Source organism: Quercus robur, chromosome 3 (assembly GCF_932294415.1).
Source record: "Quercus robur chromosome 3, dhQueRobu3.1, whole genome shotgun sequence".
NCBI classification, from domain to species: domain Eukaryota; kingdom Viridiplantae; phylum Streptophyta; class Magnoliopsida; order Fagales; family Fagaceae; genus Quercus; species Quercus robur.
The window spans coordinates 56,065,703-56,091,201 of NC_065536.1; the positions used below are offsets into that span (position 1 = coordinate 56,065,703).

The window sequence follows — 25,499 nt, forward strand, 5'->3', positions numbered from 1 at the left end:
CTCGGTGCGAGAGATGATATATGGAGGTGTGTCATACCTCGCGTGTGTGACTGGAATAATTTGATGGAAATTACCTAAGGTAAGTGAAGTCCCCACCAATCATTGGGTTTTTCTAAGGTGCGATTGGTCGCCTGATTCTATTTGATTTTATTACCGATCCTAGGTTAAGAAAAATGGCATTTTTCCTAATCTAATATGAATGGGCAAAAAATCTTCATTCTTGAGTTCTGAAGTATAGCTGCGTCTGGAGAAGGTGTTAGGCACCGCACAACGCCTATCCAAAGACAGTCCTTTGCTTTGGTAGAATCGTAATTTTTAGACACTAGCAATTGAAAACGAGCCATTGGCATTAGCTTACAGGGCTTTGAACGTGTTGGGTTTTCAAGTTTGATTTTGGAATGGGTATGGTCTCGATCGATGCTTTCTAAGTGTGTTTTAAGTCGTTGCAAAATTTCCACAGCGAAAATCCGATAGCATTTCGCTATATTTTCGTGGCGGAAATTTATGGCCTCGGGAAACGTGCTAATGCGCTTTTCACGGTTTTCTGGATATATCAATCGTTTTCAGTCCAATTACAACCCATGAATAGTCGTTGGAAAGGGAATTTGATAATCTTCGTAATGGCACTGGTCCTAACCCGTTCTAACGGTCAAATCAAAATTAAGGTTTCTGGTGCCCTTGGAGTCAACCCCGAGTCAAACTTGGTCAAAGATGACGAAAATCACCGAGTAGCTCGGGTTTGATGTAGAAACATGAAAAATGTTGTTTTAAGATGCTTCTGACCGACTTTGACTTTCGGTCCACCTAGGGTTGACCAGGGGCATTTTGGTCAATTTGACTGAAAAAGGCACTTTGAGTGCTCCGATGCCCGAACGGGTTGTGCCACATCAATCTAGAGTCTTCCACGGCCCCATGGAGAAAAGATAATATTTTTGGAATTTTCGGGGTCTAGCACACAAATCTAGGGCGGACAAAATACGGTGTCTACATCATTGAGCTAAAAAATTATTGAGAAAAGACAATAGTTAATGCAACAAACCATTTAGGTACTTGAAAATCATTTAATTTTGTTGTTAATCATTTGTCAGAATATGCAGATTAATCCTCCAAAATTACTTCATTTTAGTAAGAAAATTAGGTCACTTTACTAAATTATTTATGTGACTGGTTTTTATTTCCTATCTTAATTTTTGCGTTGGTGGTATAATCAACTTCAATCATATGTGTTATATCTTTAAAAATAAAATTGATTAAAATTTAGTTGTTACAGAAATCTATATTAAAAAATAAAAAATATTTAGAGACACAAATTTGAATATGTGGCGTTCGTTTTATGAGGTTTATATCTTACCGTCGTCGAAGAGTATGAGAGAAAGTTAATTTGGCGTTAAAAACATGCATGCAGATGAATTGAATGTTACCATGTCACGAACACAAGCATGTATTTGGTGAAGAATAAAAATAAAAAAAAATAAAAAAATTTACAAAGAGTTTGATAACAATTTTTGCTTTATTCCGAAATATCCCACCTACAGTAACAGAACGAATACTATCCACAACAACACTTCTCCAGATCATAGCAACATTTAGTAAAAGGCTGAACTCAAACAAATCTAAAAATTACTATCCAACATTCCACAATTTCATTTAAATAAAGAAAAAGGGAACATGATAGACTGAAGTAAACGAAATTCTACTTAGAATAGAACTCCTATAACCATTTGCGAATAGTATTTCCTAATTCCGTGCTAGTTACAATAGCTTGGGAGGCATTTTATTGTTGTTTGCTGGTACAAGCAGGAGGATTCAGCTTGCCCGAAACGGCGGGCTTGACATTAACACAAGTGGAAGTAGCAGATCCTCCTGCTCCCTTGTATACGAGATCAATGCCAGCAACCGCCACTTGTTGGCACGGTACACTTTTACTGCAAATAAGCTTCATAGCTTCCTTCGTTGAAGAAGTGCCTCTAATGTTCTTGAAGCTAACGTTGCTGATCTTAACTTTCGAGGGAGACTGAAAGCAGAACAAACAGACAAAAACCCACACAAGAATTTGATATTAGTATCTGTAATTTGTTTTTCCTTTCTTTAAATTTTAACATCAAAATGAGTGTATATATTTGTGATGTTTATAATAACCTTGTTTGAGCATTGACCGTTTGGGCAGTAGCCTTGATCAATGAGGATAGGATTGGCAACATTGTTCATGATAATATTCTCGAAATGCATATCAGAAGCAGTCCCAGGAGGGGAAGAAGGCCATGTTTTGATTCTAACACCATTCTTTGTATTGCTAAGGGTGCCACCAATTACTCTGATTCCTGAAACAGGTTCTTCATTCTGGTACCTTCCAAGACTTCCAACGCTGATACCATGGCCAGGTCCACAAGTTACTTGGTTAACAGTAACATCTTGGGCTCCATCACCAATGGAGACGCAATCGTCACCTGTTCCAATTTTGGCATTGTTGATGGTGATCTTAGATGAATGTCCGATGTGGATTCCGTCGGTGTTGGGGCTATCTCCGGGTGCAGTTATGGTAACATGTTGGATTTGCAAGTTCTTGCATCCAAAAACGTTTATGTGGAAAAATTTGCTGTCCTTCGATTGAATGTCACGGACTATTGAATTTGTGATGAAATCGAACCTTATATTCTGTTCATGTTTACAAGTTAGATAAATCAAAACAGCAAATATGAACGCCGTAGTTTCATTTAAATATTCTCCTGAAAATATTTTCGTTTAAATATATTATAGTAAAATGCTAACGCTTCTTTGAATTACTATATTAAAAAAAATATATTACAAATATATATATCAATGAATGTGGTTGTTACTAGTTTAACAATAGTATATAAAAAAGTCTTTTCGGACCAAAAAATTTGTCACCACTTGATGTTATATGCGAGTATGATTGGTGAACCATCGCTTTTACCTGTAACCACCGCTTTTTCTCCATTACACACAGTTGCACAAGTTAGGGTCATGGCACAGAAGTTGTGTCCATATTCCGCATTTGGACTTTCTCGTATATAAATTTGGAATTCTCTTTTTTGGTGAGTTGTGACACCTCACTATATAAAGCTTACATCAAATTATTAATAATATGATAATATCCTTAACATCATTAAACGAATACGTGCTTGAATTAGTATTTCGTGATGGTTAAAGTTCTTAAAGTTGTAATGTCCGTATATATCTACATAAATATAATGGAAATTTAAATGCTAATTATTAAGATTGAAATCTTACGATGGGAAGTGTTTTGCAGCTGTAATTTTTGGCACAACTATTTTTTTGCCATGCTGTTTGTCCTTTGCCATCAAAAACTCCACCACCTGACACAGTGAGACTGTCGATACGTTTAAAAGAAACCCAAAAGTCTGTACCAACGCTTGATGGGGCCTGTAGGGTGCCCTGAAGTTGAAACTCAATAGCACCTTTGCATGGACCTAATAAACTCACTGCACCTAGTTTGTATGTCCCTGCTGAAATCACAACTTTACTTCCTGCTACTGCGCATGCAGCTTTCCAAGCTTTTGTCAAAGCCTGATAAACACGTTATGAAAAATCAAAATCAGTATATTACAATCATTTTTCATGTTAATGTTTTATCATCTGGTCAAGACACCGAAGAGTTTTTGGTGTAAGCAGAGTTTGAACCCGAGTACTTTTATTTGACATTAAAAGACTTTACTAGTTAAGTTAACTAGAACCCACTTTTCATGTTAATTAGGTATAGTTAATTGTGCTACACATATTTATACCTGGGTGATATCGGCATTAGGTTGTCCTCCATATGATTTAACGTCAAAGACTTGCCCGGCACTGGTGGATGCCAACAACAATAGCAACGAAATTGTTACAATGCTCAAATTCTTTCCCATTTTATTGTTCTTTATTTCCCTGCTATTGCCAATTTGTTGTACGGTATGATGGTTTCCCTATTTAGTTTGAAGCTATTTATACTACAGCACCTGAGCTCATCACCATTGAAGCTATCCAACTGATATTAACTAATTTTATGCATGGTTGCTAAGAACTCTCCTGTTTGCTCTTCAACTTCTATACTATTATTAGCTTTCGTGCTTCCTCCTTCACTAATTAATTAATAGTTTATCGTTATAATCCAACCGTTGATGACCAGTTAAGATTAAATCAATTTCATTGACCATGGAAGGATAAATTTTTAACAACTTTACGATTGAATTATGCTAATAACTCTAAAGGATTATAACATGTCTTTTTTTTTTGGTCCATTATTCTATAAGATAAGATTATTACTACTATATATCACCCTAACTTCTTAGCCTTAAATGGCAAGCTCTTAGCCACCTGAAATCTGTTCATTTCCTCCTTGAAGCGAATTGAATACTTCTCGTTAGAGAGGGGGGGAAAAAGTCTAGAAAAAGAATCACCTCCGAAAACTATCCAAAGTTAGTATAGGAAGCATGCCCGATTATAGTGTAAAGTAGAAAAAAAAAATACTATATAGGAGAGGTTGAACTCACCTTCTCAATTATTATATTTATCATTATTACTATAATTAGTTTACAGATCTATGCCAATTATTAAATACTAGCCAGTAACCAGTGCAATGCTCGAGAAAGTTAGACATAACCTTTTTGTCTAAATAAGAAATTTGATAATTATGATAACCAACGAACATTTCTTATAATCGTAATGCCAAGAATACTGTAGTTTTGTCACCTTTTCAGTATTTTAAAATAAAATATTTAGGGTTTAAATTCTCTCTTCTCTATTGCAACTATCGAATTACAAACAAACGAAATCAACAAATACTTTCAATGGTCTTTCTTAGAATTTAGAAGTTCGAAATTGGAAATGTTTTTTGGTTCTTAAAGCAGAGACTAAGAGACTAAGATTGTCTATCTATGAGTTTTTCGTATGTAGAATATAGAAGCTCCTCCGACTTACCCTCCTTAATTCTCCAACCATGAAACTTGCTCACTTTCTCCCCCTAGACTGTGACATATTACCACCATCAACCTCCACAAAATTGTGTTGTCTAAAGACAAATTTGAGATAAAGAAATCAGGTTGTGAATAATCAAGAGAAAGAGGATGTAGAAATAATGAAATTCGTATGAAATTCAAATTTTGGCCGGGCCTAAAAGTAGGGGTTTTAATTAACTAGCAGATGGAGATGGTAATTTTGGCCTTAAAACTCATCAACCCAAAGGAGTGTGGGAATTCTCCATTTTCATCAAGTTGTGAAACACGACACTTTTCTACTACTATTTTTGGTTGGTGAATTTCCACGCAACTGTTGAAGTGTTTAATACTAATACTGATTATCAACAACGACGAGCCATAAGATATATAATTCTTCATGTACCAACCCACGATTATTCTTACTTTGGTAGAATATGACTTAGATGTTGGTTGAACTTCAAAAAATACGAATTTTGAACAATAGTATGTTTCACATCAAATGAGAGGAAAAGATTTCGTTTTTTTTTTTTTTTTTTTTTGTCTTTTTAATGATAGAAAATATATGCCAATATTGATGTCAATGAGACTAACATTTCAGCTAGGTTACAAATTACATGTTAAGCTTCCTTAATCGAATCCTCTGTTTTATTTATTATGATATGCAAACTTTTCATCACCTTCATATTTATTTTTCCCATTCATGTTGCTTCACATTCTCTTGATATTTTATTTGATAAAAGTTGAATCCATCCTCATGCAACTTCCAAATCCAATTGGCTGGACCATAATCTAGTTGATGACCGTGGTTTGCACTAAACACTTCAAAAGCAACATGGAAGTTCTCATATCGAAAATAGCTATAGAAAAGTGTAGTTTCCAATATTTTGATGTAAAGGAGAATTCACACTTACTTTTGGGCCAAAGAGTTTTAAGTTAAAAAACATCATCTCCATATTTATAATGGTAGTTGTTCTTTAGGTTGTTGATGATTTGTGCATAGTGCTCTCTGAACTCCCGAGGTGTCAATGTGTAAACTAGATTGAATATGAGTGATTGAACAAGTAATTTAATTGACATGTTATAGGAGACATTAAGCATTCAATATACTCTAAGATCATAACGAATCAAAGAGTTGAGCATTCGGTATATATATATATATCACATTAAATCTTAAGAACTTGTCAACGTGCAATGATTCCAACATGCACATGGATAACCCAAGAACACGTGTTAAAAATATTAGGTTTCATCTTTAACCCTAGCTAGAGATTTAGCCACACATAGTTAGGCAAAAGAAATCAATAAAAACAATGCTAAACCTCTAAAAAAATAAGAAAAAAAGATTAAAAAAAGTTCTAGGACTTTTCCTCCTCTATTGTGTCAACCTCCTCCAAAAGCTAAAGAGAAAATCCCACAAATTTAAGATGTAAAATCCGTGACTTTTGGAATTGTATCCGCTGTCAACTTCCATCCCACTTTTGGCCTCCAAAGAATTTTTTTTTTTTTTTTTTTGAATTTGTGTTAAGCTAAAAAGTTGAAGATTTTCTACTCTTGGACATTTGTGTAACAGGTTATAGCAAAAATACTAAAACAATGCAAAACGTATCCATATTAGGATTTTCCAATTTTCGATTGAACGAATTTTTTCATCCCCTTTTAATTCCAACATTTTTTTTTTACTTCTTTAATGCTCAAAAGTCATGTCCCAGTTGATCTTGACCCTTGGATTCTCTTGGTTGAATGTCTGCATGATTAGTTGACTAGATTCAATCTCCCTTAAGATAAAAATACACATGAAGAATATATATATATATATATATATATATATATCTATAAGAGATATCATTTAAACTCATATATTTACGTTTAATTCAATGTAAATTTTTTGTGATATTGCCTATTGAAACTAAAATAATAGCATAATTTTAAGCAATCAACTGGGACTCGTGGAAGTATTGTTGCTTATTAAACCTCCAACTCTTTCGGTTGCATTCGTGGGTATTTTAGACTTCTTTGAGGCCATTGATTTGGGTAGATTGGAGACATGAAGATTTCTAGGATGGACTCCCACAATGTGTTCTTGACATTTGTACAAAAAAATATTTCATAATAGATAAATAACACTGTCGCAAAACAGTGTACCAAATGATCAATTTATGTTGATTGATATGGAGGTGAGTACAGTTATCTATATAACTCTTTAAAATGATAGAATAAAATAAACTCCTCTGTTTCGATCTCTAAAAAGCTTTAGAATCCAAAGAGCTATGTAGCTTGATCTTGAATTGTGCGTTATTGTCTCCGAGTTTGATGATTTGTTGAACGTATGTACTTGATTTGATGCGAGGGAAGTTGGATTAATCTCGTACCAAATCAAAGGAACATGATAGAAAATCCTTACTTTGATTCGAAGAAGTAGGAATGAGCCTTGATTTTGAGGGAGCGGTGATGCTCCTTTGGATTTAGAGATGACTCTTTATTTTGACAGAGTGTCGATAGGGTTTTTCTCTTTAAGTGCCTATCTTTTTTTTCTCATACGAGATGGTATATTTATAAGCGACTCAATGGTCATTGATTTGTAATTTTCACTCGGTATTTATTGAGATTTAATTACAAATTTTGAATTTGAATTTAATTTTGGTCGTGTATTTAATAAGAACTTTCCATGTGCATCTTTTATTCCGATGTTGCCACATGGCTTTCACATTTCACACAACCCCATGGTTTGGACATATGTCATTTCCATGTGTGTCGTAGTAAGTGATGGGCTTGCCATGTGGCTTGATTTGGGTTGTCGATTATCCGTTATTGACACATCATCAAATGGAAATTAAGTGGATCACAAATATTTGATCATGATCGATTAGACAAATGCAAATACATCATAAAATTTTGATGTCTACCACAGCATCAGCAATAGCTAGCCAAAGCGAGGAGCTAAGGTTCCTAAACCGGCTACTATTATGGGAACGCCGTATGAGTATATAACGTATAGTACCGTCCTTTAATAGTAGACTTATTGAGTTTGGCTTTGTCTCGTAGTGTTTTTTTACAGTTTGGGTTTTTAAACCTATAAAGTCTCTGTGTGGGTGTGTATATTCTTCACTACATTGAAAATGTTTGTCCATGAATAATGTCAAACTTGAATCTTGATTGCTTAATTATCCAGTTAATATTTGATTAAATTGATTCAAATTATTATTCAGTTGTTGTAAGGATGTAGCCTCGTTTCTTAATATCGTATTAAAACTGAACAATTGGTTGCTATTGCATTTTGCAAATTAAAGCTTTATTATTTTCAGTCACAATCATTAGTAGTAGCTGAAAAAATAGTTATGTTTGCCTTGGAATGACGTAACACTTATATTTACAATACATGATATAGTAATAGTAGACTTCAATAATATGTAAATAGTACGTAAGCAGTACTCTTTTGTTTTATTGGATATCAAAATAATTTTATTTAAAACCGAAAGTGTGTACAAGAGATTATATCAATGGGGGATACCATCATATTTAAAATATATTTCTTATTTTCCAATTTCATTTAAGTAAACTTTATGCACATGCACAGGCCTAGATTGAATAGTTACGATTAATTCGTACTCAGTTATCTTTTACAAACCCAAAAAAAAAAAATAATAATATAAAATAAAATAAAAAAGCGAAAATGTAAATATTTGTCATTTTGAATGAAAAAATTTTTAATTTAGGTTTTTAAAAAAGTAGTAGTTTTATTTTTTATAATTTTATAGTTAATATTAGGAGGATTTGAACCGTGATTCCCTTAATTAATGACAGCGTGTTATTTCATTTGTCGACACCTCGCGGCTACTCGACCACCTGTCACGGTGACGCTCGCGAACCTTTCGTCTCTTCTTGGCCTCGGTGTGAGAGATGATATATGGAGGTGTGTCATACCTCGCGTGTGTGACTGGAATAATTTGATGGAAATTACCTAAGGTAAGTGAAGTCCCCACCAATCATTGGGTTTTTCTAAGGTGCGATTGGTCGCCTGATTCTATTTGATTTTATTACCGATCCTAGGTTAAGAAAAATGGCATTTTTCCTAATCTAATATGAATGGGCAAAAAATCTTCATTCTTGAGTTCTGAAGTATAGCTGCGTCTGGAGAAAGTGTTAGGCACCGCACAACGCCTATCCAAAGACAGTCCTTTGCTTTGGTAGAATCGTAATTTTTAGACACTAGCAATTGAAAACGAGCCATTGGCATTAGCTTACAGGGCTTTGAACGTGTTGGGTTTTCAAGTTTGATTTTGGAATGGGTATGGTCTCGATCGATGCTTTCTAAGTGTGTTTTAAGTCGTTGCAAAATTTCCACAGCGAAAATCCGATAGCATTTCGCTATATTTTCGTGGCGGAAATTTATGGCCTCGGGAAGCGTGCTAATGCGCTTTTCACGGTTTTCTGGATATCTCAATCGTTTTCAGTCCAATTACAACCCATGAATAGTCGTTGGAAAGGGAATTTGATAATCTTCGTAATGGCACTGGTCCTAACCCGTTCTAACGGTCAAATCAAAATTAAGGTTTCTGGTGCCCTTGGAGTCAACCCCGAGTCAAACTTGGTCAAAGATGACGAAAATCACCGAGTAGCTCGGGTTTGATGTAGAAACATGAAAAATGTTGTTTTAAGATGCTTCTGACCGACTTTGACTTTCGGTCCACCTAGGGTTGACCAGGGGCATTTTGGTCAATTTGACTGAAAAAGGCACTTTGAGTGCTCCGATGCCCGAACGGGTTGTGCCACATCAATCTAGAGTCTTCCACGGCCCCATGGAGAAAAGATAATATTTTTGGAATTTTCGGGGTCTAGCACACAAATCTAGGGCGGACAAAATACGGTGTCTACATCATTGAGCTAAAAAATTATTGAGAAAAGACAATAGTTAATGCAACAAACCATTTAGGTACTTGAAAATCATTTAATTTTGTTGTTAATCATTTGTCAGAATATGCAGATTAATCCTCCAAAATTACTTCATTTTAGTAAGAAAATTAGGTCACTTTACTAAATTATTTATGTGACTGGTTTTTATTTCCTATCTTAATTTTTGCGTTGGTGGTATAATCAACTTCAATCATATGTGTTATATCTTTAAAAATAAAATTGATTAAAATTTAGTTGTTACAGAAATCTATATTAAAAAATAAAAAATATTTAGAGACACAAATTTGAATATGTGGCGTTCGTTTTATGAGGTTTATATCTTACCGTCGTCGAAGAGTATGAGAGAAAGTTAATTTGGCGTTAAAAACATGCATGCAGATGAATTGAATGTTACCATGTCACGAACACAAGCATGTATTTGGTGAAGAATAAAAATAAAAAAAAATAAAAAAATTTACAAAGAGTTTGATAACAATTTTTGCTTTATTCCGAAATATCCCACCTACAGTAACAGAACGAATACTATCCACAACAACACTTCTCCAGATCATAGCAACATTTAGTAAAAGGCTGAACTCAAACAAATCTAAAAATTACTATCCAACATTCCACAATTTCATTTAAATAAAGAAAAAGGGAACATGATAGACTGAAGTAAACGAAATTCTACTTAGAATAGAACTCCTATAACCATTTGCGAATAGTATTTCCTAATTCCGTGCTAGTTACAATAGCTTGGGAGGCATTTTATTGTTGTTTGCTGGTACAAGCAGGAGGATTCAGCTTGCCCGAAACGGCGGGCTTGACATTAACACAAGTGGAAGTAGCAGATCCTCCTGCTCCCTTGTATACGAGATCAATGCCAGCAACCGCCACTTGTTGGCACGGTACACTTTTACTGCAAATAAGCTTCATAGCTTCCTTCGTTGAAGAAGTGCCTCTAATGTTCTTGAAGCTAACGTTGCTGATCTTAACTTTCGAGGGAGACTGAAAGCAGAACAAACAGACAAAAACCCACACAAGAATTTGATATTAGTATCTGTAATTTGTTTTTCCTTTCTTTAAATTTTAACATCAAAATGAGTGTATATATTTGTGATGTTTATAATAACCTTGTTTGAGCATTGACCGTTTGGGCAGTAGCCTTGATCAATGAGGATAGGATTGGCAACATTGTTCATGATAATATTCTCGAAATGCATATCAGAAGCAGTCCCAGGAGGGGAAGAAGGCCATGTTTTGATTCTAACACCATTCTTTGTATTGCTAAGGGTGCCACCAATTACTCTGATTCCTGAAACAGGTTCTTCATTCTGGTACCTTCCAAGACTTCCAACGCTGATACCATGGCCAGGTCCACAAGTTACTTGGTTAACAGTAACATCTTGGGCTCCATCACCAATGGAGACGCAATCGTCACCTGTTCCAATTTTGGCATTGTTGATGGTGATCTTAGATGAATGTCCGATGTGGATTCCGTCGGTGTTGGGGCTATCTCCGGGTGCAGTTATGGTAACATGTTGGATTTGCAAGTTCTTGCATCCAAAAACGTTTATGTGGAAAAATTTGCTGTCCTTCGATTGAATGTCACGGACTATTGAATTTGTGATGAAATCGAACCTTATATTCTGTTCATGTTTACAAGTTAGATAAATCAAAACAGCAAATATGAACGCCGTAGTTTCATTTAAATATTCTCCTGAAAATATTTTCGTTTAAATATATTATAGTAAAATGCTAACGCTTCTTTGAATTACTATATTAAAAAAAATATATTACAAATATATATATCAATGAATGTGGTTGTTACTAGTTTAACAATAGTATATAAAAAAGTCTTTTCGGACCAAACAATTTGTCACCACTTGATGTTATATGCGAGTATGATTGGTGAACCATCGCTTTTACCTGTAACCACCGCTTTTTCTCCATTACACACAGTTGCACAAGTTAGGGTCATGGCACAGAAGTTGTGTCCATATTCCGCATTTGGACTTTCTCGTATATAAATTTGGAATTCTCTTTTTTGGTGAGTTGTGACACCTCACTATATAAAGCTTACATCAAATTATTAATAATATGATAATATCCTTAACATCATTAAACGAATACGTGCTTGAATTAGTATTTCGTGATGGTTAAAGTTCTTAAAGTTGTAATGTTCGTATATATCTGCATAAATATAATGGAAATTTAAATGCTAATTATTAAGATTGAAATCTTACGATGGGAAGTGTTTTGCAGTTGTAATTTTTGGCACAACTATTTTTTTGCCATGTTGTTTGTCCTTTGCCATCAAAAACTCCACCACCTGACACAGTGAGACTGTCGATACGTTTAAAAGAAACCCAAAAGTCTGTACCAACGCTTGATGGGGCCTGTAGGGTGCCCTGAAGTTGAAACTCAATAGCACCTTTGCATGGACCTAATAAACTCACTGCACCTAGTTTGTATGTCCCTGCTGAAATCACAACTTTACTTCCTGCTACTGCGCATGCAGCTTTCCAAGCTTTTGTCAAAGCCTGATAAACACGTTATGAAAAATCAAAATCAGTATATTACAATCATTTTTCATGTTAATGTTTTATCATCTGGTCAAGACACCGAAGAGTTTTTGGTGTAAGCAGAGTTTGAACCCGAGTACTTTTATTTGACATTAAAAGACTTTACTAGTTAAGTTAACTAGAACCCACTTTTCATGTTAATTAGGTATAGTTAATTGTGCTACACATATTTATACCTGGGTGATATCGGCATTAGGTTGTCCTCCATATGATTTAACGTCAAAGACTTGCCCGGCACTGGTGGATGCCAACAACAATAGCAACGAAATTGTTACAATGCTCAAATTCTTTCCCATTTTATTGTTCTTTATTTCCCTGCTATTGCCAATTTGTTGTACGGTATGATGGTTTCCCTATTTAGTTTGAAGCTATTTATACTACAGCACCTGAGCTCATCACCATTGAAGCTATCCAACTGATATTAACTAATTTTATGCATGGTTGCTAAGAACTCTCCTGTTTGCTCTTCAACTTCTATACTATTATTAGCTTTCGTGCTTCCTCCTTCACTAATTAATTAATAGTTTATCGTTATAATCCAACCGTTGATGACCAGTTAAGATTAAATCAATTTCATTGACCATGGAAGGATAAATTTTTAACAACTTTACGATTGAATTATGCTAATAACTCTAAAGGATTATAACATGTCTTTTTTTTTTGGTCCATTATTCTATAAGATAAGATTATTACTACTATATATCACCCTAACTTCTTAGCCTTAAATGGCAAGCTCTTAGCCACCTGAAATCTGTTCATTTCCTCCTTGAAGCGAATTGAATACTTCTCGTTAGAGAGGGGGGGGAAAAAGTCTAGAAAAAGAATCACCTCCGAAAACTATCCAAAGTTAGTATAGGAAGCATGCCCGATTATAGTGTAAAGTAGAAAAAAAAAATACTATATAGGAGAGGTTGAACTCACCTTCTCAATTATTATATTTATCATTATTACTATAATTAGTTTACAGATCTATGCCAATTATTAAATACTAGCCAGTAACCAGTGCAATGCTCGAGAAAGTTAGACATAACCTTTTTGTCTAAATAAGAAATTTGATAATTATGATAACCAACGAACATTTATTATAATCGTAATGCCAAGAATATTGTAGTTTTGTCACCTTTTGAGTATTTTTAAATAAAATATTGTAGTTGTGTCACCTGCTATCTCTCGAAGTTTAAGATTTTCAGAATTTCAATATGATTTTCTTGGGATCCGTGAATGTGTCTTTGGGTTTTCTTTTCTCCTAACCCTAGACATATAAAAGGATCTGTTTAAGGGCCGTCAAGTATTCTTAAGTTGCACAAGCTTTGAGCAAACTCTGTTCAAGCAAATTGTGACCGGAGACGAAGTTCTTGCCCTAGTTCATCTCTTTCTCTTGAAGAAGTTGCTGTGTATGTGCACCGTAGGGTTTTGTGACCAAGCATCTTCTTGATCTTCATCGTGTGGATGAACTGAAGAACTTTGCAACCAACAACCTTCTTAGTTGGTGTTTGAAGTCGCGAACTGGGATCCCGCATTTGGTTAGTCACGTATCCGTGAATGTGTCTTTGGGCTTTCTTTTCTCCTAACCCTAGACATATAAATGGATTAGTTTAAGGGCTGTCAAAGTGTTCACAAGTTGCACAAGCTTTGAGCAAACTCTGTTCAAGCAAATTGTGACTGGAGACGAAGTTCTTGCCCTAGTTCATCTCTTTCTCTTGAAGAAGTTGTTGTGTGTGTGCACCGTAAGGTTTTGTGACCAAGCAACTTCTTGATCTTCATCGTGTGGATGAATTGAAGAACTTTTCAACCAACAACTTTCTCAGTTGGTGTTTGAAGTCGCGAACTGGGATCCGCGCATTTGGTTAGTCACGTACTAGGAGTCATGCATCTGAAAGGGAACTGTCACTACAAAACAATTCCAATTGGGTATTGGGGTAAAGGTTCAACTGTAGGTTGGTAAGGTACTGAGATTCCTCTACTTGTAACCACTTGTTGTGATAATAGTGGAGTTTCGGGAGTGGTGACGTAAAAATCACCCGGTGGGGTTTTTGCCGTTAGGTTTTCCCCATTCGTAAACAAATCACCGTGTTATTTATTTTCCGCTGCATATTTAGTTTATTGGTGATTTGTTTGTGCTACCACGCGTTTGCGTGATAAATTGATTAATTAATAACTTGACAAATTAATTAATTAATTTCTATCACGAGGGGTCATTCAGTTTGTGGCATATCAAGGGGTATCAGAGTAGGCACACTCTAATTGGGGTTAATCTTTGCTATGTGATCCATTGACCCCTGTTGTCATGGAACTTGATTGTTTTGATTTGCATGATCTTATGTTGAATGATGATGATGATATTCAAGATGTCTATTGCAAGCTTTATAATTTTTGTATGAAATCTCTTGAATGTTCTACAAAATTAAAAGCTAAATTTAAAAAGGTCAAGCTTGAAAAAGATGATTTGATTGCAAAATTGGATGAAACCAATAATTTGAATGAAAATTTTAAAAATTAAATTTCATCTCAAGTGGACAAAATTAATAGTTTGGAAGAGCAACTAGTTGAATTTAAAACTGAAGTTGAAAAATTAACTAGTGCCAAACTTGTTGTTGAGCCTAACTCAAAAGAAAAATATTTTTATATTCCCCCATTTAAAAGGAATAATGAAGAGTTGAAGGCTAATATTGCTAGGATAGACAAAGGTAAACAATCTGATGTTAACGCTGAAATTTTTAAACCTATGTCTAAAACTCCTCCTAGGTTGAATAAAAATTCTGAATTTGTCCCCACTTGTCATCATTGTCATATTGTTGGTCATATTAGGCCAAATTGTCCTAAATTAAGGTCTTTGTCAACGTCTAAGGTTAGACCTCCTTCTAGGAAGCATAGTAGTTCGAAAACTACTCATGTTTGTCACCATTGTGGTGCTTCCGGTCACACTCGTCCTAATTGTTTCAAGTTGTTTCCATATAAGCGAGTGTCAAATAGGTCTCATCCTTTGTCTAAAGGATCTATACCTATTCTTGGTGAGTTATTAAAAGCTTTGATCTTTTTAACTCAATTTCAGGGGAATTCTAATTCCTTTATGTCCTATAGTAGTCATACTAGGACACGTGCCTTTTCATCTTCACGGCCAAAGACTCATGCTGTGTGGGTGGTAACGGATCCTAAGACTTAATTGTCTTTTCTGTTTGTCATCTACTTTAATTCTTTCTATCTAAAGTAGGACTCTCTTTGCTTGATTTCTTATCTGCTTTTGGAATCATGCTTTCATGCATCTACACCCTTCTATCATGCTTTCATGCATATGCATCTTGTTTTATGCTTTCTTTTTTATTTGTTTAACATGTTTTTGTTTGTTTTTTTTTTTTTTCCATATAAAAATAAAAAAAATTTGAAAAATCAGAAAAATACAAAAACAGTGTGTGTTTTGTGTACTTTGGTACTTGTGTACCTTGGATGACCATTGAAACAAAGTCTTCTAAACTTTGTATCATTTGTAACTTAGATGAGCATCTCTATGCACAACTAAGCAAGTGAGCTTTGTGGCTCATGTTTGTGATGAGTACGATTAAGTTGTCTCTTAAACTTAACACGCATATCACTCTTTTTGACGGGAAGGACTAAAAAATCCTGAAAGAAAGGCATAAATAACCATCTCACCATTGTTACCCGCCAATCATAATTTGACACCTATATGCTTCGGCATAGCAAAAGTGCAGTGTCAATGACATTTGTATGCTTAGGCATAGCAAAATTAAAATGTCAAATATCATTGGGTATTTCTTTTCTTTCTTTAATATGCTCATGCATGATATGCTTAAAAGAAAAATATGCAAAGAATCAAAAGCAAAAAGATCAAAAATGCTTTAAACATGATTGCAAGCGTGTATTCTAGGAGATGTGGGAGTTATAGGATGTACCTCAAAGGTGATAGTCCCCATCAAGCAGTTGTGATTGTGTCTGAGTTAAAGTGATTTTCTCATATCTCAAATCGTCATAACATGCATACACTTATGCAATCTTGCGATGTTTTTCACACACAACACGCAATATTCTTTGCTATTCTTGATTCATGTGCAGGTACAATGTGATTTGGCCATCACAAGGTTTTACATGTGTTGATGTATGCTCACTAAACTGTCTGGACTTGTTTTTGAAATATAAAATTGGTTAGACATGTTTAGTGTGTGTGTGTGTGTTTTTGAAGATCCATGTGCTTAAATTTTCATTTAAGAGATGCTTTTTGAGAGCCTAATATGTTGATTGGATCGTTGATTGAGTTGCATGTTGAATTGCATTCATGTCTGTGTTTTTCACATCTCGAAAAACTGTTTTTAAAAGCTGGCTCGACACCTCCTCGATACCTCCTCGATAGTTGGCTATCTATCGAGCTTTTTTAAGCTTTTTCTTATCGCAATCTCGCCTGCACCTCGATACCTGGTGGATCTATCGAGATTGGGTCTGTATGCTCGATAGCTTCTCGATACCTGGTGGATTGATCGAGCTTCTGTTCTTAATTCTGGTGTGTTGATCCTCGATACCTCCTCGACACCTCAGCTGTCAACGAGAATTTCCTCAACACCTCCTCGACAGATCGCTCGATACCTCTCGATACCTGCATCTGTCGAGATTTACTGGCTTTCCTATATAAAGCCTTTACGCGATCCGGTTCCCATTTCCATCGATCTCTCTCTCGATACTTCTCTGTTTCTCTCCCAAAACCACTCCAATCTCACTCCTATCTTAGTTCTCAAGGATGTTACAAGGTTTTTCAAGTTTTTCTTCACTTGGTAAGCTTCTAATCCTTTCTCATTCATGTATTTCATGATTTTAAACCTAGGATTTGGGGTTTTTTTTGAAAATTTTTGGGGTTTTTCAAAATTGATGAGATTTCATTGAAATTTTGGGTTGGTTTTTCACTTAAATGTGTTTAAAACCTCATACATTGCATCACATTAGCATTATAATGGTATTGCCATGCATTTAGATGTGTGCTATATGTTTGTGTGCTGATAGGTTTGGATTAGGCTGAGCCCATGATGCAATTTCCTTTGCATGTCACATGTTCATGCATTTCCCATGCATACGTACTTCTTTTCAGTATATTTGATATATTTGAAAATGTTTGGGACTTTTCTGATTGTCATTCTTTCTCTCCCTCTCTGTTAGTTTGCGTTAGTCGTGTCTACGGCACCTAAACGTAAATCCACTCCAGCCCGGAACCCTCTACATTCCAGGACTTCTTCTTCGTCTGGTCCTACCCTATCTCATATCCGGTTCCGTGATGATGATGCCTTTAAGGCATTTTCGGAGAACTTTTCTAGACGAGGCTTTCATTCGGAATGCCAAGTCATCTTGACGGATTTTGCAGACACCGACCTTCCCTCTGTCATTCACAGTAGGGGATGGGAGTCACTGTGTGACGTCCTGGTCACTTGTCCTCTCGTGCTTATCCAAGAGTTCTACTCCAACATGCATGGGATTGATCGATCAGTACCTTTTTTCTTCATTCGTGTTCAGGGTTCACGCATTCCTATCACACCGCAGTTGGTTGCGGATGTGCTTCGAGTCCCTAGGATAGAGTTTCCTGACTATCCTAGTTGTGAGCGTCTGAGGACTGTGTCCAGGGATAAGCTCATGTCTGCTTTTTATGAGCGCCCATTTTCTTAGGGTGAGCGTCTTTTTACACCATGTTGACATTTTGCTAAAGGTCCTAGATTCATGAACATGGTAATGACTTTTGTTTTGCATCCCCTCTCTCACTCTAACTCCATCACAAAGCCTCGTGCTTGATTTTTGTTGTCTCTTCTTGAGCATCTTACCATAGACTTCCCTTCTCATTTCATTCTGTCTATTATAGATGTTCATCTAGATTCGGCGTCCCGTGATAAGCTCATCTTTCCTTCCGCTATCACGAGGATTCTACGCCATTTTTCCGTTCCTTTTCCCTCTTCCGACCACTTTACTGTCATGTGTGCCATAGATTATGCTACCGTTAAACGTAGCAAGGCCCAGCTTCGGTCACGGTAGTCGGATTCAGTAGCACCTTCCTCCCATTCCGCTCCATCCCGTTCTGCTCCATCCAGATCGGCCCTCCTTCTCCTTCGGGCGATGTGTCTCTAGGAGATATCATTGCATAGCTGCAGCACATGGATGCTCGCCTCGATACACTCTCTACAGAGTTGTATCAGGTGAACGTTCATGTCAGTCGTATTGCACAACGACAGGCGTCTATGGGTGGCTTTGCTCCTGAGGCTACTCCTGAGGATGATGATGATGGTGATGATGATGATGCTTCAGATGATACTGATGGAGATGCTAGCTCTATCGATATGATGTTGACTTGACACTCTTACCCTTTGTCATTCGTGACAAAAAGAGGGAGTAGTTTTGGTATGAGAGTAGTCCATCTTAGAGGGAGAGTTAGTATAATGTCATTTTGTTAGGGGGAGTGTTGATACATTTTGAGGGATGTAGTGAGGATAGTATGTATCTTTTCTTTTCTTTCTTTTTAGATACATTACTCTTGTACATGAAGTCTTGTGACCATTTATAGACATACATTGTACTTATCACTTTATTTATATTGATGTATGTTTTTCTTTCACCTACCCTTTCATGTGTTGTTTCTTTTCTCTCTTTATACACATGTTTCTTATATTTGTATGCAATCTATTATTTTTGTTTCAAACAAAGATGACTTGATGAGTTTTGTTTAAAGTGTTTCAGAAATACAGGTTGTCAAAGTCTACTTGCCATAAACTCTCTTCTTGCAAAGTTTTTCAAGAGTTTGTGTTAGGATAGATTTTATTGTATTCAACAAGTGAATATGAGTTGAGTGATTTATGACTTCTCTCATATGTTCATTTGTTTGGTTTTGTCATGGATTGCCAAAGGGGGAGATTGTTAGGACATATGTGTTTCACTTGTTAAAAACATATGTCATGATTTTATGTAATTGGTTTATCCTTTGACAAAACGCACTTTACTTGTATTTGGGTAGATTTAGGATGTTTTAAATACTTCAAGAAACCTTGTTTCAAGATCAAGTATTAAAGCTTTCAAGTCTGTTTAAGAAAACAAGTTCAGAGTGCAAAATCATTAAAACTCGACAGCTGGCTCGACAGCTGCATCTATCGTGCTGAAGGAAGCTGTTCTTCATTCGGTGTTCTTGACACCTACTCGACACCTGCTCGACACCTGTTATCTATCGAGGTTTAAGATTTTCAGAATTTCAATATGATTTTCTTGGGATCCGTGAATGTGTCTTTGGGCTTTCTTTTCTCCTAACCCTACACATATAAAAGAATCAGTTTAAGGGCCGTCAAAGTGTTCACAAGTTGCACAAGCTTTGAGCAAACTTTGTTCAAGCAAATTGTGACCGAAGATGAAGTTCTTACCCTAGTTCATCTCTTTCTCTTGAAGAAGTTGCTGTGTATGTGCACCGTAGGGTTTTGTGACCAAGCATCTTCTTGATCTTCATCGTGTGGATGAACTGAAAAACTTTGCAACCAACAACCTTCTCAGTTGGTGTTTGAAGTCACGTACTGGGATCCACGCATTTGGTTAGTCACGTACTGGGAGTCGTGCATCTGAAAAGGGAACTGTCACTACAGAGCAAGTCCAATTGGGTATTGGGGTAAAGGTTCAATTGTAGGTTGGTAAGTTACTGGGATTCCTTTACTTGTAACCGTTTATTGTAATAATAGTGGAGTTTCAGGAGTGGTGACCTAAAAATCACCCGATGGGGTTTTTGCCGTTAGGTTTTCCCCATTCGTAAACAAATCACCGTGTTATTTATTTTCCACTACATATTTAGTTTATTGGTGATTTGTTTGTGCTACTAGACGTTTGCATGATAAATTGATTAATTAATAACTTGGCTAATTAATTAATTAATTTCTATCACGATGGGTCATTCAGTTTGTGGCCTATCATAGGGGTTTTAATTAACTAGCAGATGGAGATGATAATTTTGGCCTTAAAACTCATTAACCTGAAGGAGTGTGGGAATTCTCCTTTTTCATCAAGTTGTGAAACACGACACTTTTGTACTACTATTTTTGGTAGGTGAATTTCCACGCAACTATTGAAGTGTTTGATACTAATACTGATTATCAACAATGACGAGCCATAAGATATATAATTTTTCATGTACCAACCCACGATTACTCTACTTTGGTAGAATATGACTTAGATGTTGGTTGAACTTCAACAAATACGAATTTTGAACAATAGTATGTTTCACATCAAATGAGAGGAAAATGTTTAATTTTGTTTTCTTTTTAATAATTGATAATATATGCCAATATTGATGTGAATTAGACTAACATTTCAGCTAGGTTACAAATTACATGTTAAGCTTCCTTCATCAAATCTTCTGTTTTATTTATTATGATATGCAATATTTTCATCACTTTCATATTTATTTTTCCCATTCATGCTACATCACATTCTCTTGATATTTTATTTGTTAAAAGTTGAATCCATCCTCATGTAATGTCCGCTCGACCATAGTCCAATTAATGATTGTGGTCTGCACTAAACACTTCGAAAGCAACGTGGAAGTTCTCGTACCAAAAATAGCTATAGAAAAGTGTAGTTTCTAATATTTTGATGTAAAAGAGAATTCACACACTCTTTTGGGCTAAAGAGTTTTTAAGTCCAAAAACATCATCTCCTTATTAATAATGGTAGTTGTTCTTTAGGTTGTTGATGATTTGTACATAGTGCTTTTTGAACTCCCGAGGTGTCAATGTGTAAACTAGATTGAATATGAGTGATTGAATAAGTAATTTAATTGACATGTTATAGGAGAGATTAAGCATTCAATATACTCTAAGATCATAATGAATCAAAGAGTTAAGGCCTTCAATATATATATATCATATTAAATCTTAAGAACTTGTCAACATGCAATGATTCCAAATAGTAAATTAATCTCAAAATTCAATCATCAATCTATAGAAAGCACATAGATAATCCCAAGAACACAAGTTTAAATTATTAGGTTTCACCTCTAACCCTATCTAGAGATTTAGCCGCACATAGTTAGGCAAAAGAAATCAGTAAAAACAATGCGAAATCTCTAAAAGAAGAAAAAAGATTAAAAAAAGTTCTAGGACTTTTCCTCCTATATTGTGTCAACCTCCTCCAAATGATAAAGAGAAAATCCCACAAATTTAGGATGTAAAATCCGTGATTTTTTGAATTTTATCTACTGTCAACTTCCATCACATTTTTGGCCTCCAAAACGATGATTTTTTTTTTTTTTTGAATTTGTATTAAGCTAAAAAGTTGAAGATTTTCTACTCTTGGACATTTGTGCAACATGGCAAAAATACTAAAATAGTGTAGAATGTATCCATATCAGGATTTTTCCAATTTGGCTTAAATGAATATTTTTCATCGCTTTTTAATTCCAGTACATTTTTTTTTTCTTTAAAGCTCAAAGGCCATGCCTCAATTGATCTTGACCCTTGGATTCTCTTGGTTGCGTGTCTGCTTGATTAGTTGACTAGTTTTAATCTCCCTTAAGAGAAAAATACACATTAAGAATATATATAAGAGATGTCTTTTAAACTCATATATTTGCATGTAATTAAAATAAAATTTTCGTGATATTGCCTACTGAAACTAAAATAATAGTGTAATTTTAAGCAATCACTTTAAAAGCAGCATGGAAGTTCTCGTACTAGAAATAGCTGTAGAAAAGTGTTGTTTCTAATATTTTGTTGTAAAAGAGAATTCACACTCTTTTGGGCTAAATATTTTTAAGTCCAAAAACATCATCTCCATATTTATAATGGTAGTTGTTCTTTAGGTTGCTAATGATTTGTATATAGTGCTTTCTCTACTCCCAAGGTGTTAATGCATGCAAATTGTGGAGGCACCAAAAAGTCACCAATAAACTAAATGTAGCGAAAATTAAATTGACATGGTGATTTGTTGACAAATAGGAAAAACCTCTCACAAGGAAAAAAACCCCATCAAGTGATTTTATGGTCACTACTCCCAAGAATCCACTAAACAACAATCAAGCGGTTACAAGTATAAGGAATCTTACCAACTACCTTGGCCTATCCTTGTGAGAGACCGTCGGGGTGCTCTCAAGAAAAAGAGATTCGGGTACTTGTAAGGGCACCTCTCTTTTAGGTAGTGGTGTGGAGCCGCCACTTATTTTTTTATACAAAAAAATAAGAAAAAAATAAAAACAAATTACATGATCAAAATACTTCATTGTCATTGATTGAATAAAGAAAAGTACAACTTTGGTAAATTAACTTTACAAGGCTTTGGGTCCTAGTTACAATCTATGCAAAAGAATACAAAACTTTTGCCCTAGTTACAATCTACCAAAATTAAAAAGACAAACACTAGTCTACCTATCCAAAAATCCTAAGCTTGGGGGCTAGGTTATGAAATGGGAAGGTGTTAGGCACCCATTCCGCCCAAATAGAGTTCGGCCTTCTAGACTCTAAAGACCAATATACCCTTTTTTGCATGATTTTAAATGATATGTTGAACACACACGACGCACACTTGACAAAAATTAACTTAAATAAATTTGCCTTATGGATGTGTCCTCTTTTTCAAGAAAATTTAGATCTGTTTTGTGAATAAAAAATTTTGGATTTGTAAAAACAATAAGATCTGTTTTTATGTAAAAGAAAGAATAAGATTTTTGTTAAAAAGTATCAAATCTGTTTTGTGTAAAGTTAAAAAGGTGATTGTATCAAGAAAAATCAAATCTATTTTTTATGTAAAAGAAAGAATAAGATTTTTGTTAAAAAGCATCAGATCTATTTTATGTAAAGTTAAAAAGGTGATTATATCAAGAAAAATCAGATATGTTTTTTAGGTAAAAGGAAAAAAAATGACTTTTTGAAAATGGATCCACATTCATGAGATAAATTTATTATACATGCATCACATAAAAAAAAAAAAAAAAAAAGGCAAGGCTTCAACCTAACTTTCAATTCCTTCTTCTAAATTTCAAACTCTGTAAATTTGTAACAAAGAAATCCTTTTTCTAAAAAAAATCAGATCTGTATTTGATGAAAATACAGTTCGGTTTTTGAGCTAAAAAATCAGAACTGTATTTAATGAAAGTACAGATCAGTTTTTGAGTAAAAAACTCAGATCTGTATTTAATGAAAATACAGATCATTTTTGCACAAAAAAAAAATTAGATCTAAAAAATACAAATCAGTTTTGAACTTAAAAAAAATCTGATCTGAAAAATACATATACGTTTTTGAGCTAAAAAATCAAATCTGAAAAATATAGATCAGTTTTAGGTTTAAAAAAATCAAATTTGAAAAGTACAGATCTGTTTTAGGTTTTAAAAAATCAAATCTGAAAATACAGATCAGTTTTTCTGTTTCAAAAAGAATTTTGTTAGCCATTGCAGATTTTGAAGTCAAAGAGAAAGAATTGAAATAAACAATCATCTAAAGCATCTAATCATGGCAATCATATATTAAGAACAAGTTATAATAAAAACATGCTAATCATATTCGTGCATCAACACAAAAACATGCTAATTAACAGAAAAAGAAAAGAAATAAAAATGGAATACCTCTTGCATGAGCGTGCCTTTCTAGTAAAAGAATATTTTAGAAATCAAAGTATATTCACTTCTTTGAGGTCTAACATGCTTTACTTACAAAAAAGAAGTTCTTAAAGCAAAAGCCTCCAAAACATCATTAATGTAAGGGGAATTGAAAAGTCAGAAGAGAAGAGCCAGAAAGATGTTGGGGGGGGGGGGGGGGGGTTAGAAAGTATGCTGAATTTTGAGAGGCACCCTCTATTTATAGAGGTCAGAATGCTTCGAAAAAATAGCCGAATGATCATATACGAATTGAGACACGTCCTTATCTCTAAAAAAATTGAAAATTGTAAGGTTTACCTCAATCCAAGAGTCCTCAGGCCGAGCCACGAATTTGTGCCAATTAGCACTTTTCATGTTTCTTGGATGAATTTGCATTTCTCCTTGATACCCTTTTATCCTTTCTAATGCACTTTCATTTTTCTTGACTTGACTGAACACACTTTTTTGATGAAATGTATCTTACTTTTTTTTCTTCTCCTTATCTTCCTCAATTTGATTAAATTTCTTCTTGATGAATCTTCATTTTTGCTCGTCCTTCTCAACTTGAATGATCTTTCATGGAATCTCATGTCTCTTGTGTCTTTTAATGAATCGGTATTCTCTCACAACTTGATAAAAATTATTGCATTCACTTCTCTCTCTTTTTCTTTTATTGAAGTCTTTTCTAGCTTGATGGCCTTCTCTTTTTTCTCACAGTTTGATGCTTTCACAAAATCTTATCTCTCCTTGATGGATTCTTTTCTTCTGTCCTAGCTTGATGGGGTGAACTATCGCTTTTCTTTTATGAACTCTCTTTTCTAAACTTGATGAACTTTTCATCTTTTCTTCTTTTGAACTTGTCCCATTGTCTTCATTGAGGACTTTACGAGGTGGTGCTAAAACCAAAAGGTCAACACTTCCTCATCTTGAGATTAAAGCATGCATACTAATAGGCCAAAAATGTATTGACCCCTTATGATAAATTAACCAATTAATTTAGCCAAGTGAATTAATTAAGTTAATTAACATGCAAAGTGCATGGTAGCACAATCGAATCACTAGTTAACTAAAGTGCAGCGGAAATTAAATTGACATGGTGATTTGTTTACAAATGGGGAAAACCTACACGGCAAAAACCCCACCGGGTGATTTTAAGGTCACCACTCCCGAGAATTCACTATTATCAAAACAAGCGGTTACAAGTAAAGGAATCTCAGTACCTTATACCAACCTACAGTTGAACCCTTACCCCAATACCCAATAGGACTTGCTCTGTAGTGACAATCTCTCATTTTCAATGCACGGCTCCCAGTACGTGACTAACCAATAGATGCGCAGATCCCGGTACGCGACTTGATCACCAACTTGAGAATATGTTGACTGCAAAGTTCTTTAGTTCATCACACGATGAAAATCACGAAGCTACATGGTTACAAAATCCTAAGGTGTACAAACACAGCGGCTTCTTCAAGAAAAAAATGAACTAGG

At 34.9% G+C, this 25,499-nt stretch overlaps 2 protein-coding genes across 2 annotated transcripts; both read right to left on the reverse strand.

The window, feature by feature from the left end:
* Nucleotides 1-1,774: 1,774 nt before the first annotated feature.
* LOC126719820 (exopolygalacturonase-like) lies at nucleotides 1,775-3,914 on the reverse strand. Its single transcript, XM_050422332.1, has 4 exons — nucleotides 3,768-3,914; nucleotides 3,253-3,549; nucleotides 2,140-2,655; nucleotides 1,775-2,014 (listed from the first exon to the last, which is right to left on the reverse strand). The coding sequence occupies exons 1-4, from the start codon at nucleotides 3,885-3,887 to the stop codon at nucleotides 1,775-1,777; spliced, it is 1,173 nt and encodes a 390-aa protein (XP_050278289.1). The 5' UTR covers nucleotides 3,888-3,914.
* A 6,699-nt stretch (nucleotides 3,915-10,613) lies between these two features.
* On the reverse strand, nucleotides 10,614-12,729 carry LOC126719821 (exopolygalacturonase-like). The gene is made up of 4 exons (XM_050422333.1): nucleotides 12,607-12,729; nucleotides 12,092-12,388; nucleotides 10,979-11,494; nucleotides 10,614-10,853 (listed from the first exon to the last, which is right to left on the reverse strand). The coding sequence occupies exons 1-4, from the start codon at nucleotides 12,724-12,726 to the stop codon at nucleotides 10,614-10,616; spliced, it is 1,173 nt and encodes a 390-aa protein (XP_050278290.1). The 5' UTR covers nucleotides 12,727-12,729.
* Nucleotides 12,730-25,499: the final 12,770 nt, after the last annotated feature.

Coding starts and splice junctions, on each gene's coding strand:
- LOC126719820 (XM_050422332.1), bottom strand. CDS start 3,887: ATGGGAAAGAATTTGAGCATTGTAACAATTTCGTTGCTATTGTTGTTG. Junction 2,656..3,252: donor GCTGCAAAACACTTCCCATC/GTAAGATTTCAA, acceptor AAACATGAACAG/AATATAAGGTTCGATTTCAT. Junction 2,015..2,139: donor ACGGTCAATGCTCAAACAAG/GTTATTATAAAC, acceptor TTCTGCTTTCAG/TCTCCCTCGAAAGTTAAGAT.
- LOC126719821 (XM_050422333.1), bottom strand. CDS start 12,726: ATGGGAAAGAATTTGAGCATTGTAACAATTTCGTTGCTATTGTTGTTG. Junction 12,389..12,606: donor CTAATGCCGATATCACCCAG/GTATAAATATGT, acceptor CGTGTTTATCAG/GCTTTGACAAAAGCTTGGAA. Junction 10,854..10,978: donor ACGGTCAATGCTCAAACAAG/GTTATTATAAAC, acceptor TTCTGCTTTCAG/TCTCCCTCGAAAGTTAAGAT.